Raw genomic sequence first — 17,749 nt, forward strand, 5'->3', positions numbered from 1 at the left:
GCAAACACTGTTTTATTTTGTTAATTCAATGGACCATCTTCACTTTCTACCACTCTTGGTGCCACAACGTGATGGGGATACAATGGAAAACACTAATATTTTCGCACGGCGGAACACGTGGAAAACAGGGCCCTCTGAGTTCTCTGGTTGAGTCGCATTAGTATCTAATTTCCAGGCTGCAAACATAGGACTGCACCGCCACAACTTTGCGAGTCTACGGTCAGCTCTGAAAATAGGAAATGCTTCATGAAGCTTTATTGGCCTATCACTTCTTGACACTTGTGTTACCTGGAAATGTAGTCTAGTAAGAATTATTTAGGTATTTATCCCAACTTATTAAGTAAGTAAGTAAGTAAGTAAGTAATATTTATTTATATAGCGCTTTTCGAGACCAGGGTCACAAAGCGCTTAAACAATCAAAACAATACTCAAAAAAGTACATACTTTAAAGATCAAGATAATACTGAGAACAACACAGGAGTTCCAGAAAATCAAGGAAAAGCCTGAACAAATAGAAACGTCTTAAGATGTTTCTTAAAGGAGTCAGTAGACTCCATCAAGCGCAAAGAGAGAGGAAGATCGTTCCAAAGCTTAGGAGCAACAGCCTGAAAAGATTTCTCATTGTACCTAAAATTTCAACAAACCAAACTGGGACCTTTGTAAAACCAGGACAGAGTTGACACTTACGTGGACATTTCTTGACGCAAAAGGCTCCATACGTGTACTTGGCTCGTGGGTTGTGTTCCAGTTGAAACGAGGTGGGATTGTACACAAACGGTTGCGGGCATTGAGTCACGCAAGCACCACTGTCGTTGAAGTTGGTGCAGGCCTGGAACAGACATAACAACTCATTTGACACACTTGGCAAGATTGTTACGGCAACGTTTCCGCGTTTAGCGTTACGTCCTTCCAACCATCCAAATGTAGGCCGTTGATCCACAGCCCTGATGTAAATGTTGAAGTGTTTGCTCATAAACCTCATAAGTGGTTTAGTCTGCCACAGGGCTGAAAATGGTGGTAATTGGATTGGATGAGCCTCTTACTGAATTACAGCAACAATATCATCGCGCTGCATGAAACAGCAGAAGAAGTTGTGGTGGTAAAAAGGGATATTAATCGGAACACTGAATAACCAATTTGTTTCTGGTACGATGAAGAGTGGCGGTACACTTAACAGCCTTGTGAAGCGCCGAACAATTCATCAGCGTGTAAACCAAGTGGATCATTTTCAGGTGGGCACGATGATGAGCAGATGTTGGGGATGGATAGGAAGAGTTGTGTGTGTTTGAGGAGGTTGAAAAGAATAAGGTTGGGGGGGGGGTGGGGTTGGATGTAAACGTACAAAGCAGTCTGTGTCCTTCGGGCCCGAGCAACCACCGGCGCACTCGCGATGGCAGCAGTCGCTGACGTAGGGCCCAAAGCAGCGACCGTCACACTGCTCCGCACACACCGTCTTTGTCACTGCGAGGGAAGGGAGTGAGAAATGTATTAGTCTTTTTCACAAGAACTGCCACTGTCAATGTCCTTCATTCGGAATTTGACATTGAAGAAAAGAGAATGGTAAAGTGGATGGATTATCATCAAGGTCAGTTAGAAGTGAAGCAAAGGACTTCGCTGCTCATATCTTATCTGTACTGTATATAAAACAAGAGTTAGCAACACAATCCATCGGTTAAGGAAATGTAAGTACTTTTTATTCAGGTCATTTCCTGCAAGATATCATTTTGTAAAGCTATAGATTCTCATTTCTTTATCTTTATTTGATTAAGCAAAGGAAAGAAGGTTAAGGTTGAATCACTGATCCATGATTTCTTGTTAAAATGCTCATTCATTAGAAAAAGCTGCTGAAAACTAACCATTTTGCCAAATAAAATCTCTGTTAGTGAAAGTTTGGTCAGTCTAAACTGGGAGACCTTTTAACACATAAACATAGTGAAAAAGGAACACGTGTGCTTTTTTTTGCATTCTTCAATCACAGTGTTAAATTTAAAACTCATTCTGTAATCAATGATTATTTTTTTTAATCTTATTTTCAAATCAATTCTTACCACCAACTAGCATGTAGAATTCTTGAATCTGTCATGTTAATAAATATCTTATACAGCGTAGGTGTTATTCAAACTTCTATCTTTTCGGTAGCCTTTTTCCATCAAAAGTATATAGTTGTCTGCCTTTATCTTTAGTCCACTGCCTAGTGACAACTACACAACACGCATCAAGTAAATACTAAGTATTTCAGATCATACTTTTTTTTTTTTTTTAAACACGGCACACGCAGAGGTTACACTTAATTTATTTGTTTATTGTAATACTAAAGGTCTTGAATCATTCAGTTGTTGTCACTTGTGAAGTTGAATACCTGAAGGTGCTTAATTGTTGAGTTAGACAATGAAATAGTTTAACAGTAAGGTGATCCTGACACATTAAGATCTACCAGATGATTCTATAAAATAAATACAATTCAGCCAACAAAAACCATAAAATCGATTTTAGATATTTCTATAAAATACAGAAACGTTTTTTTTATTTAAAAATATTTTGTCATCTTAGTGTTCAGTCAAGCATGAAAAATATAACCTGCATACAATTATATATAATAATATACTATTTTTGGGAGTGTATCCAAACTTAAAATTTAAGGTTATTTCTTTTTTTCTTTTTTTTTGTTGCAAAAAGTGGCTCATCTCTTCTCTACTTTGGTAACAACTTTACTTCTTTTTGACTTTCATTCCATCTAATACTATTCAATATCCAAAGCAGCTCAACGGATAAATGTAAATGTAAAACAGACCAGATCAAGGAAGATTATGGATTAATTTAAATCAACAGAAATCCAATAATCTATTTTCTCGTTTAATTTGACCTAGAATTAACAGATTTGCGCAGAAAAAAAATCTGCTTCAGCACGATTTAGACCCAATATTGTATTCCTTGATCATCTCGGTTATTTTAATCACATCATAGATATTCAAGTTATTAACTTTTTTTTTCAAACATTATAGTATAATTTCTGATGTCTTTAACTTGACTTTGATATTGTCGCCCAAGAAACTTTCCACACATAAGAACTAAAGGCAGCAAATGTGACCAAGAAATACAATCTGTTCCTAGTTGTATTTTTATCTCATATCTCCGGTTGCTCACTGAAGACGACGTCCTCCTTTGTTTAAGAATCGATGGCCGTGCTAATGATGATGATAGGTCACTGCCACTAGTGATGGTTTCAATCACCGGCGAAGGAGGAGTGTGGTGTCGAAGTGTCACGCACTGCCTCACATCTCTTAACACATCACCTCATCAGTCACATCATCAACATTACTCACAGGTCTGACATTGGTCCTCCTGGTGGCCCCAGCAGCGTCCATGACACGAGCGATGGCAGTTTCTGCCTGTGTATCGCAGACACACACACAAATGGAGAAGGTAAAAAAAAAAAAAAAAGCATTCAGCGAACTTCTTGGCTAACTTTACTCTAGTTTTGACACAAACACAAATCTCAGAGGCCCCTCACGCACCATCACAAATAGCCTCACAGAGTCCCCGACTCGTGACACTGACAGATCTGTCGAATCTCCTCCACTCATCCGACAAAGAGGCAGCAGTCTTCCTGACCGACTCTTGGCCCACAAAGAATATGAGCCTGGAAGACATGCTCCTTCTCTTTTACTGTCAAGTCTTCGTGGTCGTCAAAACGAGAACCAGCACTGTTGGTCCATCATTAGGACTTAATTGATGTGATAATTCAAGAATAATATATATAATCTACTATTGCCTCCAGTTTGTTAGGTTCAAGTCTTCCATTATTTTTTGCCAATCTCTTTCTTTATTTGTCTTTTTTTCCTCAGCATAGGATGGTCTACAGATGTTTTACATGCATTAACCCTTGTGTTATCTCAGGGTCAAGGTGACCCGGGTGCCCGAAAACAAATATGTTTATGGTATCCCTTGTGTTGCCTTTGGGCCAAGATGAAACACCTTTGCCTGTGTAAAGGAATAAGAATTAAGGTTGCAATAAACAACACTAATAAACAATATTTCACATGTTATATACCAAAAATGAGAGAATCTCTGTCACAATTTGATTTTGTTAAAGTAATGCAAAGGTGATGTAAAAGCACTTTAAAGCATTACAATAAAAAAAAATGTCTTAATCTCTGGTCTTAAAACCCACTTTTATTCCCTGGATTTCAATTTAGCATTATTCCCTTTTACTTGTTTTATTTGCTCTTATTAGTTTACATTTATTTTTGGCATATATATATATAATAAAGCTGAGTTGAGGAATGTAATTCAATACTTTGAAATGAGAGTAATAACAATTTTGAAGTTACCCGTCCAACACTGGGTCATATCTGTAAACAAACACGCGGTCAGGAGTGAACTTTTCTAAGAATCTGGCACTAGAGAGGTCCCAATGGTTGACCCTGAAAATGTCAGAAAAATAATAGAAAACACTGTTGCTTTGAAATCAGCATCAAAAAAACACAGCCCAGATGTTTGAGCCGACTGTCTTTTACAGCCAACCATCCTGACGGCCGGACCCCTTGATGAGTCCGTGGCCGAGGGTGCCGAGAGTGGAGAGCTTCCAAACCAGCTGTCAGATCTGCTGAAATTTCAAATGAGACCAGCGAGACGGCGGCTCCATGGGCCTCGCTGGAGAGCCATGGAAACACCACCACAATGAAAAGGTTCACACGTTGATCTAACTCTATGTGATTTTTGACCCGGAATAACCGGAAGCCAAACCGAATAGTTATTGAGGGAGAGGGACAGACTTGCCACGAGAGTGTATTTTTGCACTTTCCCCAATTCCACCCCGGGCCGTGCCGTACTCACATCCAAGGTTGCTGTTGTTGGACGAGACCACGAGGAGCTCCGCTTGCGGGTTCTTGATAATGTCACGCCAGTGGATGGTATCGGCGTGGCATAAGGATTTGTTCTGGTCAACATACACGCCCCCATTCAGAATCTCTGCACACACAGAAAGGAGAGCATGAGCATTAAAATATGGTGGCGGGAAATCAATAGTTCAAAGTTAACTCTGGTTGTCACAGAGTGGGAGACCGGACTCGCCGTTCCCTCAGGTGTCGTCGGAGCATGAAGATAAACACTATTGACAAGTGCACACAGTGATTTAATAATACACAATCATTCATGGAAGCTTTCAGATAATCAGAGGGCTTTTCAGAGCGCCAAGAGAACAATGTCCGGCAAATGGCTCACGTCATAAAAGACAGGTTAGGATTTCACAATGAGAAACTTTACTTGATTGAGGTTTTTAGTTCAGAATCAGATTTGTATAGATGAAGCCGAAGGAGTTTTTTTTGTATCATTGAGACATGTTAAACTTGTCATACTGTCCTTTTGGTGAACCATTGCGTCTACATTCTCATATTTCACCACAAGTAGCTGGGATAGACTCCAGTCACCCCATAACTGGATGGATATGTGGAAAATAGAGGGTTTTCATTCTGTGTTTGAAGACAGAAAGCTCATATAAACGTTTTACAAAAAGTATAGACATTTGTTTTTGGGAGAGTCTTCGTCTGTCATAACAACACTTCTCGGTAAGAAACCGAATATCATTGGAAGAGCATGTTTATTCCTCTTTTAAATGGTTCCCCACTTGAAAAAAAAAGATGCATCTGTGGGTAGAGCAGCAGAGCTGTGCAAGTATCTTCTTCGCCCAGTCAAACAGTTCTTTCTGCCACTGCCTCTTGTTTGGTGGATTGCCTGATTCAAATTTGAAGAAACAATACATGTTGGCAATTCAACAATTGAGTCATTTAACAGTAGCATGCCAGACACCCATAGCTTTTTGTTGTCACAACACAACAACTGCTGCGTCAATGAGTAATGAACAACAACATATTTTATCACCACGGTCCACACATAACAGTGGATTTATTTTAGTTATGCAATCGTAAGCTACATTTTACTATACTACTATACTATATGAACAATTATTCCAAAGCCTCCCTAAATCATGTTCCTTATCATATTATGGCGAGCCATCAAACATTTAATGGAGCTATGTTGCATTTGTCTTCAACCTTGTTCCAAAAAGACACACTTAAAAACATCCAAATACCTCCATACTGCTCGTCTGTAAGGTCCATCTTATATTGAAGCCTCAACAAGAAGAATTGTTCAGGAATAACTTAATTAAATCTGTATAGTTTAAGTTTGTGTGTAGCAGAAGTCATCAGTCTCTCATCTGCTAAAGTCTTTCCTCGTTCAAACACAATAAAAATGTCATATGCAAGAGTTAGGCTGATAAACTAGCAGTGTTAGCTAAAAACAATCTTAAAATATAGACTTATTTAAGTTTTTCCAAGCTCTTTTAAAGGCTTGAATACAAGATGTAAATTACAGAGCAACCACAGAACCACAGCTGTTTTGGGATGTTTTAAGTCTTTCAGGAGTAAGATAAAGACGAATACAACTGAGCATCAGTGGCTACATTAGCATGGACATTCCTTTGGCCTTTAACTCTAAAAAGGAACAGATTACTGTTAGAAACACTTAGTCGACATGAGGGTGGAAATGAGTGAAATCTGGGTTAACTATCACTCTAAATGTTCATCAACAGACAGACATACAGAACGAATATATGGATAACATAATCTCCTTGGCAGAGGTAATAATGAGTTATTGTTTCACCCTTGAGGAAAATAAAAGCTCAACAGTATAAATGACATCTAATGTATCCAGTATTTGATTGAGATAGAATCTCAAGTGAGAGCTAATGAGTGAAATGTAATTACGGGACATCTGAGGATCATTCTCGTGGTAACATAAAACTGAAACAAGATATCGAGAGAAATCTCATGATTATATCTCTGGATATTATCACTAAATATAATCGTGCGACAGAATGACACAATGGACATGTGACAATAGACGGATGAATTTCACAGGCTGGTCTCAAATCCATTCCTTATTAAACAATCTCGTTTTCCTTTAATTCTTCCTCCAGCAGCCTTCAAAAGGATCCCGAAAATTATCAATCCGATTTAGAATACGACAAGTCATCTGTCCGGTTGACCAAAACCCTGAGCAGCTTATTGTCCCGTGCTGAAGAAAATCTGACCACACACACCACTGTCTGTCGCTGGATGGATTCTACCTCTTGTAATGAGCATCAAATAAAATAATAACGCCGTAATCCACGTCTCCCATGGCAACCTCTGAATGGATTATTTAACCTCATGGCGTTTAATCCAGATTCCATATGCAAGCATGTCACTGATAAATTGAATTTATCATTCAAAAAGAAACAATGTGTTTTAGATTAAAGAGGGATTAGAAGATGGCATGAAGGTTATTATCTTCTGTGCACGAGGAGCAAGCTCATCACTACTGCCAGGCGTCCTGATTAGAGAAGTGGGCCTTGGTAGAGACAGGGAAATTAATTCATGAACCTCTGGGCGGGACACGGTCCTTGTGAAGCCCTTAAACAACCGACAGCTGCTGTCACTTTCATTGTCATCATGGGTAAAAAAAAAAAGAAGAAGACATTTGACCGGAGAATAACCAGTGAAAACATTTTAAAGAAACAAATGGGACCCCTTGGTGGTGACTCCGAAATTGAAACGCAACCCTTGATTTTTGCTTCGTATGATTTTTACGTTAATAAAAAGAAGATTGAAATGATTATAATTGATCACTATGAAGCAAACAAGCTTTTTACTGTAGTATTCATCAGTTCTGTGGATTTTGAAGTACAATACAAGTTAGTAATACCTAGTGATGGCTCCGGTAACACCGATGCGTCGGCGCATGTGTCACGCTCGGGCAGTTAAGCCCGTATCGGTGCGGATATCACTTTAAAGTAGTCACCTGACGGATACCGGGACTGTTTTGAATTGACCTTGATGCGCCAAACTGTGTTCATAAGGAAGCGCATCTGTCAACGGGATGCGGCCGCTAAATGGATTGCGGATCATTTGCGTTTTAAAACGTATTGGAGCTGCCTCCCATTAAACGTGGGACCATTTTGATGTTCTATCAATCTATCAATATATCCATTTTAATGTTCTATCAGAAAATATGGTATTTGATTTAATTTCCTTGTTTCGTCCTGTTCCTCTCCAAGTTTCCACTTGATCTATTTAAATCCAAATTCATTTTAAAGTGAAACTTAGTTTACTATGCTTGTTGTAGGTTAAATTTCTTTTCTTTTTCTTTTTTTTTTAAAATAAATCCACCTCCTCAATGCTGAGGCATCTTTTCTATTTGATTTTTTGTTTTCTACAGCAGGAGATATTATATCAAGAAAGAGAAACCGACTTAATTTTAAAACAAAACTATCAATACAGAGTTGCTATGTGTTGAAATGCTTCAAGACGCCTTATCGACCAATCGCTAGCAACACTGTATGCTCATTGGCAACTTATTAACTATTAAATTCAACGTATTAATGCCTTATGTTGCCAAATTGATAATTGTCAAACCACCATTTGACTCTTGTGATTCATTTTGGGGATTCCCTGAATAAAATGTTAACATATTTTACCCTCCGAGATCCAATCTTAAGTATGAATAATAACAGAACATATTTCACAATTAAAAAAACAAATCAAATGCGGTGGTTCAGGTGTTTACCAATGGAACAAGACAGTTTTACAAATGAAGGCCTACTTCACAGGCTTTACTGATGGCACCGTTAATATCTACATCTGTGAATAAATCTCTTATATTCACTGCAGCTGCATTTTTCCATGAAAGATGAAGTGTTTGGCTTCGAGAGAGAGCGGCGTTCACGTGAAGAAACCAAAGAAGATGATATGTGCTTCAGTTTTTCACCATTTTTTTTTTACCAGCACAGTTCGTTGAAATCGTCACGTCAAAGATTTTCTTTTCAAACTTTTTTTTTAGAATCTGTGTCATTGTGACCACAAAACCGAGGGTGGTTTCGACGAACACTATTTTAATACAAAGTCCAAGTTCTGAAGCTTCTGTTTCTATCTAGTGACTATCAGAGAGAAAATGTAAAAAAGCTTTTTATTTTTGTCAGTACAACATCACAGCTCTTGATGGGAGAACTAACAGTGAGAGGTTATTGTTAAGTAAACCAAAATCATGTCTACATATCAGTTCATAACATCAGGTCAAACATAAAAAGCAGTCAGGGTTGCGTTTGCTAAAGGATACAAGGACAGAGACAAGGATTTGTACCTTGACTGCAGAAGCAAGACAAGAGACTGTTAAATCCAAAAGTTGTATTAAAAGATCTCTAGATATGAATTTGTTTAAAGAACACCAGAGAAGGATTGTGAGACTATTGAGAATGAGAAGCATCAACTCATTTCTTTTGTTATCTTTCTTTATCTTGTTCTTACCCAATTTCTTCATTATTATATTATATTTTTAATATGATGTTACTAAATCTTATTTTAAAGCAGACAAACTGTTGGGTTGTTTGACATTGTATTACTTACAAAGTTACAGGACAATTCAAAAACAATGTTTTGTCTTTAGTAATGAAGCATATAAAGCCAATGGTTTCACCGTATTGGACATTCTATTTAATATAACATTTTATAGTAAGAAAGGGTGGGATTTTTCTTTGTGATTAATTGCATCCGTAGATTTTTTTTTTATATCAATTTGAACTCCTCGGCCAGAGAATGCGAGATAAAATATTTCATGTAGTTTATTAAAGACATTCATTTTATTAGTAAGCTTTTCTTTTCTCCGTCGTCAACTCTGTCTTTTTGCAATTTCAGAATGGTCACTTTTAATGCCCAGTCAGGAATCCTTGAGGCTCCCAAATGCAGTTTTATGGAAGGTGAAAACACATACTCAGCAGGTGGCGTCACTCATATTTAATAGCAGCAGTCTAGAAAGTTCCCGCAGCTGTGATGAAGATCCTGGAATTCAGTCGTTGCAAACATCCCAAGGACCATGAAAACTTTTTTTTGGTGGGTATTTTCTTTGTTCATGCTGACAGAAAGTTGATTTATGAATTCAATTTGTCAGTTTTACTGTCACAAAGGAGGATTGTCTTGACGGGGTTCGACTTGGGTCAAACCTATCTGTGTCCTTTCTCAAGCTTCTCACAATAGCGTCTGTAATTTTATTTTTTGTACAACAGACGAGTGACAAGATAATTATCCTTCAGATTTTCTTTTTCATGATGTCAAAGAAGCAGCTTTTTCAAGTGTCCCTAAAATACATCCACATGTGTGACTCTTGTTAACTCACATTATTAAAGAAATGTGTTGCAACAATTGCATATACAATAAAAATATATTTAAAATAATTCTCCAATTAGGCAATTGTAGGTCGTTTTAAACAACACAAAATAAGACATTAAAACATGAATAAATACAACTATAATGGATCATATTCTAACTTCTATTTTTGATTTTGCATTACATTTTATTGCAGAGTATTGCACTAAATGATGTTTTTTTTTAACCAACCCATCCACTAGACTCACCTCATCCTTATCAAGCCTTCATCTCTTGATGATGCTTTGTTTTTTCTGTTGGATCTACACTCACACCATAAACCACATCATCCCTGCAATACATCTCTGCACCAGAGTGTATCTCGGACTCATGAAAGTGTAATGTACTTACTCTAACAGATCAAATATATTTCCTTTCTATTTCTTGTTGCAGGAACGGGATGCTCCTGTCATCAAAAGAGAGAATCTAGTTTGTTGTATAAAATCTGAAGGAGGAAATGACCTTGTAGACTTTACAATTTGACATTTGAGCAGAGAAGCAGATGGAGTGCACGGATGCTCCTCCCCAGATGCAACACTAACAGACCCAGGGACTTATTTATTCCTCCTGCTATTAGGCTGTTTAATTCTGTTTTTGGGGGTAGGAGTGAAGTGAAAGGAAGATAATCCATGTTAATATTTGTATCCTTTTTCTTCATTATTTTTTCTATCCATCTATCCATCCATCCATCCATCCATCTATTGTGTGGTTCAAAGTCTTAAAAAAAGTATGTGCTCCTCTAAATGCAGGATAATAATCAGCATGAATCAAAATTACTGCATTGAAACGGTTATAATTTAAATGTAATATATGTACGTGTGAACGTATAATTTGCAGCCCTAGTTAAAATTGGGAGTAAGAAAGACATTTTTTATTTCCAATTAGTTGATAGACACATTTAAAAAAAGCCTTTCTTAGTCTTTGATACAACACCCTTTATTTTATCACTCTCATTAGAAAAAGAAAAAAGATGCCATTCATCTCTGACTCTCAGCTGCTTCAGAAAAGCCAATTACGTCTATTGTAGCGCCGTTCAATCTGAGCAAAGCCAGTTTCCAGGCAATGATAGCCGCGGCACGAGTTGGCACCGGGGGCCCACAGAGAGCATGCTGATGAGCTTTCATCAGCACCACTCACCACTTCTCCCGCATCCCTCCGTCTTTCCTAATTATGCTGATGAATAAGGGTGTAACGGCGATCCATCCACGACTGATGAGTCCGGGCCGTTTATTGTCTTGTCTTCGGGCTGGGTGTGTCACCTATTACCGAAGTGAGGAAGCACTCTCAGACCGGGATCCGTCCCTGTTCATTAGCCTCCGTTGAGGTGAACGATGGTCGGATTAGGAATGAAATGTGGTTCCTCAAGTCAACATGTTGTCAGAGGAAGATAGAATGCATTGCTAGTAGACTATTGGGCTGGACTATTTTTATTTTTGGGCTGTGCCCGCCAACCCATTATGGACGCAACATAACTTTTCCCACCAGAATATACATTTGTTTGCAACATAAGTTGCACACAATTACAATAAAGTTCCAATAAGGAAAGAATCGAACAAGGTCAAAAAATTCCCAAATTTGCCACGTTTTTCATCTCCTGCTCTGGCATATGTTCAGGTAGAAACACCATTTGAACTTTAAAATGTAGATAAAAGTCCAAATTATCAATGTTGTATTTCAATTTTTTGTAGATTTCATAGATTTTTCGTCACCGGGCAAAGCGCACAAGCCCACTCTCGCGGTTTCCCGGCGAGGAATTGTCCATTTTATAGTTTGATTTTAATCTAGATCTTTAGTTAGTCCACTATGAAGCTACAGATCTTGCTTAAGGCTGACACTTAAACAAAGAACAGAAATCAGAGTTGGTTACAGCAGGGACAGAGGAGTATAAAAATACGTTTACAAGTCATTCTGCAACAAGAATTATTGCCCCATCATAACCTGATAATTACGCAACAAAGGCGACAACCAGAAACACGCACACCGGAATGAATTACTGCAGGTTGAGCGCTCTTCCTGATGGCTTATCCGATTATTATGTGTCACCTGGAGACATCCTCTCATGTTCCCTTCCCAGGCCGAGCAGTGATTAAAACATAAGAAGTGATTGAATATGTTAATATGTGTGGTTGATAAAAACCGCGATAACATACTTTAGCCCAGCAATTTCCCATCATCCACGTAAAGTAAATCTATCTAATCTTTATCGAGGGAGTTTTAAACTTCTATTCCTTAATTGGTTCACAAGCTTTTCACATTTCCAAAGTGCAAAAGGGGAAACTAAAAAATGTTTCTAAATCCAGAGGGAACAATATTTTTTTCTTCTGTAGTTGCACATTTTATAAAGAGCTACATTATTCACAAACCTAAAAAGCTGTCACCGTGAAGCGTTTCTTTAATAAATGGTACAATCCTTACAAGCAAATCCACAGCGGCTCGGGGGCCACTGACTTGCTGGGGAACTTATCTGATCTTCACAGAGAGATGAAGGTGTGTCCCTGGAGTCCCGTTTTCTCTGCTTCCCCATTATTAGCTCTGCTCGCTGAAGAGATATTGTGCTCACAGACAAATGGGGGACAAGCCGCTCAGAGCAGACAGTGCGGGGGAGGTCACTTCCATCTTTCTCCCTCCCCTCCCTCGCCCTCCCTCCCTCACCCACCGCTGCAGCCGTGTCCTCCCTGATAACCGTAATTGTATTTTAAAGCCCCTGATTAAATTTCGGTCTCGAGTGATATTATTTTGCGATGAATCCTTATGAAAAAAAATCTGTCACATTAGGGCGACAGCGGAGGCTGCGGAGGCACGACTAAAAAGGTAGAGGCGGGGAGAATTTTTTGGATACATTCAAGAATGCTAAATGAATCTTATTTTTCCCCACCACCCACTCTTGCTCCACCCTCCCATTGTGGTCGAGGAACACACACAGTCACCGTATTGTTTTCCTTTCGCACTCCTAATAACGCCCGAGGCAGTCAATCGACTGTGCGGCAAAAAATAATTTTGATTGGAAGTAAAGTGTCCTACTGTCAAACGTGAACATCTTCATCCTCTGTTTTTTTTTTTTTTTCTTTAGAGGTGACACAAAATGCAATCAGGGTGAATGAGAAGGGAGCAAATTCAATAATAGAGGCAAATGGAAATGAGACTGAAGACTGTGCACTTAAGGCTGGATGGGCTCGCAGCCCTAATAAGCCCTCTTCTGTCAACGCTTTCAATGTCTAGATTTAGCTGAGGTCCTCCAATCAGTGCAGGCAAACAATTGAGGCGGCCAAAGAGGCGCCTGCTCCGCTGAATACCAATGACGGTAAACAGGGACACCGGTCGGCCCTGATCAACTCGGCGTGCATGTGTGCAGAAGGCGAAGTAAGAAAGGAACAGTCAAAACTACTCATCGGACAGAGAGCTAATAAGATTCCACGTTCGGCCTTGCGGCTTCAGCCAAAGACAGTCGGGAAATGTTAGACTCTGGCTTATGAGAATTTGATCAAACAGTTCACAGGTTTTTTCTGAAGGGAATTAGAGAAAAATAATTCCAGTAATGTGTTCGTCACATTTCTGAGCATGAGAGCTTCGTAAGAAATGAGCGATTAAAAATGATTAATTCTTTACATGTATAATGCATGTTGTAATTTCATGGCACCAATCAAAACATGATTAAATATTTGATTGTTCGTCACGAGTTGACTCTTGAAAGAATTGATTTTGGTCAGTTGGGTCGATGCAATGAGAACATTCCATTAGGCTTTATCCAGGGATCTTTCCAAACGCCAAATCAGCTGTTTTAATTGACCGTAAGCTTATCCAATGAAATCGTTAAGCACCGAAAACTCAGTGGGCGGATCTAATGACAAATAAAGTGAGCCATTAGTTATCTGGAGATGGCCGGTCCAATCATGTGGACCTTCTCAAACATCGATTCTGTGACAGTGTAGTGTTAATGTAGTTGTTAATGTCCAGTACAGGGCAAAGGTTTGAACACATCTTCTCATTTAATGCTTTTTATTACCGTTTTTAATGATTATTAACATTATAGATTCCCACTGGATGAATCAAAACTATAAATGTGTGGAATTATGTACTTAACAAAAAAAGTGTGAAATAACTGAAAACGTGTCTTGACTTTTGGCAATCTTGATGACCTTCAAATTATAGTCACCTGGAATAGTTTATACTTGTCTTATAGTCTGTCTTTTCAGGGTTACTTGGTGGAATTTTGGGACTACAACCCTATTGGACAACCTTATAATTCAGTTTAAATCAGCTAAGAAATAAATAACTTTGTAATGTTTTACACGTTCTCACACAGTGTATACACTAAATCATTTTAACATTACATTCTAAAAGATGATAATGAATACTATACCTGTAAAATATTGGTATGGCAAAAGATTGGAATTCAAAGTATTTGAATTTGCATGTGTCTGTTTGTGAAAAGCTCTCTTTTCATTGACACATTTCATTAGAACATTTGCATAAGCCCCGCCCACCAAAGGGGGATGAAATCTCTTTAACCATAACCACACCTACTGTGCTGTAATTGGTCAAGCCTCCAAAGGACTCATTGTGTAAACAAAGCGGGGGGTGATTACAGCTGGCTGCAGGATTAACGAAGCCATTGTAAAGTCATAATGAACTTCGCTCTCATAACCACTTGTTCGCCGAGATTTCAGACAAGGGAGGACTTCATAAAGTAATAATTTCAAAACATCATCATGACGATGACTTTATCTTGGAGAGGAAGACTTAAACATTTGAGTAAGTCAGAAGAGTTTGATTTTCATGTTAGTTGCCCTTTAAAAGAAGGATCTTGAAACTTTGAGAATCCTTTTCACATGTTTTTAGGTCATTGGAAAAGTCATCACTCTCTGAACTTTAGCTCTACTTTACATGATACAAGTTGTCATTATAAGTGGAATAATAAAGCTCCAGTTTTCTTAAGATATGTCTAGTAAAAAGTAAAAGAAAAAAAACTTTTATGTGACCGGATAAGAATGACCAATGAAAAAATTATGCCACAAATATTACAGATCGTTTTATTGTAGTTTTGGGAAATTCATTTTTAGGATTGCACAATTAAAGCGTCTCCCACATCAATAGAAACAATGTTCTCTGAAATAAAGACAAGGAGTCTCTACTGCTGCTTTGTTCTACTTTTTGACAGGTTGCTTTACAGCCATCACTTTGCTCTGATATTGGAAATAGTTTCCTCCAACCGGCCAATCCAAGGAGCTCAAAGTTAAGAGGGCAATCGACGGGCCACGAGGGAGCCATACGGACATTAAAACTGCCGAGCGGCTTCACTCGTGAGTTGTGGACTCATAATGTTCACCCTTGAGTCAGAGAAGCAGAAAAGAATAAAGCACCTGCAGGCACCTGCACACAACCTCCTCACTGCTGCCCCAAAATTATTTCACATTGCTTTTGTGCTGGGAAAGCTTAAAGTGGCTCTAAAAAATGTCAGTTTCTATGAGATTGCTGTGCAATTTGTCACTTCTTGCCAAAGTGTTTTTTATACTTTTGTATTGTAGGACAAACCAGGTATGAGTAGAACACTCCTTCCACAGCTAGCTAAATATATGGAGTGGGTGTTTGTTTGAGCCTGGGAGAATTCTATTTTATGGCTCCACCTTGTAACATGTCTTTCCCACGAAGAATCATTTCTCACGGATATTGGACAAGTATTAGTGTCCAAGTTACACCAGAGGCAACAGATAGAGGCTGGACCACAATAATGTTACTAAAAAAGTCCACAATGTCAAGAAGGTTAATGCCAGTGTGAACATGAGCGCACAGATAAGATCCAGGGCTATGACTCACACCACTACACACAGTATCAACATGTCAGGGTGAAAGAGATATGCACTTGGATACACTTGAATTTAAAAAACAAAGCAGTAAAATAAATATTTTTAAAAAGATAAGTGTTATCACTGTAAAAAAAGTATATATTTTGTTTATGTTTGATTGTTGTATTAATTTGTTTTTTGTCATTTGTAATTATTTCCTTGTAATTGAAAAGACCATTTTGTTCATTAAATATTTGAAGAAAAAACAAAATGTGTGCTATTGAAATTATAAATATGTTGACGCTTACACACGTTTAAAGAGCAAATTTTTTGTTGATTTAAGTGTCTCTTAAATAGATGTTGTACCTCTATTGTAGTCATCAGTATGTGTCTGTTTGTACAAAACTCTTTTTTCATTCAATTATTTACATGTGCTTAAGCCCCGCCCACTGAAAATGGTTCATTTTTATGGAGTTGATATCTGTCAAGCATCAAGGTTAGTTATTACACGTCACAAATCCCATAACTCTCCACCTCCAAAATACTCCTGTATAAACAAAGCAGGGCGTAATAACAGCTGGCTGGGGGAGAAGTGAAGGCAATTATTACGTCAAAATGGACTTCGCTATCGCAACCTCTTGTTCGCCTATATTTCAGATGTGATTTTCACATTAGTTGTCCTTTAAAGCGAAGATTGTAAAAAAATTAAATCAAAATCATTGATTTACTTTCTCCATCATAAGAAACATGCCAAAGCAAATAATTGTCATCTTTAATTTAAATTATGTAAAAACTTTTTTTTTTTAATCTCAGACACTCATTTCATCGTGCAATTTATTTAAAGTCTTGACACTTTTTGGTCAAACCATTTATGTTTCCCTCTCTAAGCTTCTCACAATTATCTGCATGTCAGAGGAGTGACAAGAAAATTATCTTCCTGATATCCTGATTTCCCTTCCCAACGTTGTCATAAGAGAAGCAGCTGTTCCAGGTGTTGAACTTCACCAGAGCAGGTGTAAATCACTAAACGATAGCTGCTAATGGCTTCTTACGGATGACAAACATCTTAAGATTTCAGTTATTTCCACAGCTAAAACACTGTAAACAAATACAATTTAAGTGCTGTCCTCTGACCTGTGTTGTGCCAGATGACTTCTTCCACTTCTGTTTCTTAAAAACTACTTTGCAAAGATGAAATAAAAAAAACTCAGCACACGATGATTAAGAGGTGTCTCCGACACTTTGCTCCTGTTCCGATCTGTAAACTCAGTCTTAGTTTATTGGATGCAGATTGTCGTTCCGCCCACAACAGAGACATCTAAGCATGAAATTACATATGCCCAAACCTGGATCTGTTTTATGAATCTGAACTTATTGCTTATCTTTCCAATAGTTCTTTTGACACTTTAACAAACATTGTACTGCAAAAAAAGTTATTTCAGGCATTCCATGTTTTTCAAAAGTTACTATTTGCAAACCAGGACAGCATAATCACCTTTTACATGACTGTATATTTTGTTTTTCTTTTGTATTTTATCTTATTTCATTACTATTTCCTATTTTGGGATTTTTTTTAATAAAAGTTCATTTTTTTGTGATTCATTTTTTATTGAGCATTCGCACAAAACATGTGCATTGAAAAAAAGTCCTAATTGGAAAATAAAACCCTCCTACCCACCCCTCGTGGCAACACTCCCTACCGCAAAGACCAACACCAATCTTTCCTTA

At 38.0% G+C, this 17,749-nt stretch overlaps 1 protein-coding gene across 3 annotated transcripts in view; it reads right to left on the minus strand.

The window, feature by feature from the left end:
* Window positions 1-17,749, minus strand: part of LOC148079724 (receptor tyrosine-protein kinase erbB-4-like) — a 222,740-nt gene that overhangs the window by 62,554 nt on the left and 142,437 nt on the right. For all 3 annotated transcript variants that reach the window (XM_087791381.1, XM_087791382.1, XM_087791380.1), the window contains exons 4-7: window positions 4,837-4,971; window positions 3,324-3,389; window positions 1,343-1,461; window positions 688-829 (exon numbers count right to left, since the gene is read on the minus strand). In XM_087791381.1, the coding sequence (XP_087647507.1) occupies window positions 688-829; window positions 1,343-1,461; window positions 3,324-3,389; window positions 4,837-4,971 (462 nt within the window). The remainder of the gene's footprint in view (window positions 1-687; window positions 830-1,342; window positions 1,462-3,323; window positions 3,390-4,836; window positions 4,972-17,749) is intronic.

This window comes from Callionymus lyra, chromosome 5 (genome assembly GCF_982586985.1).
Source record: "Callionymus lyra chromosome 5, fCalLyr1.hap1.1, whole genome shotgun sequence".
NCBI classification, from domain to species: Eukaryota; Metazoa; Chordata; class Actinopteri; order Syngnathiformes; family Callionymidae; genus Callionymus; species Callionymus lyra.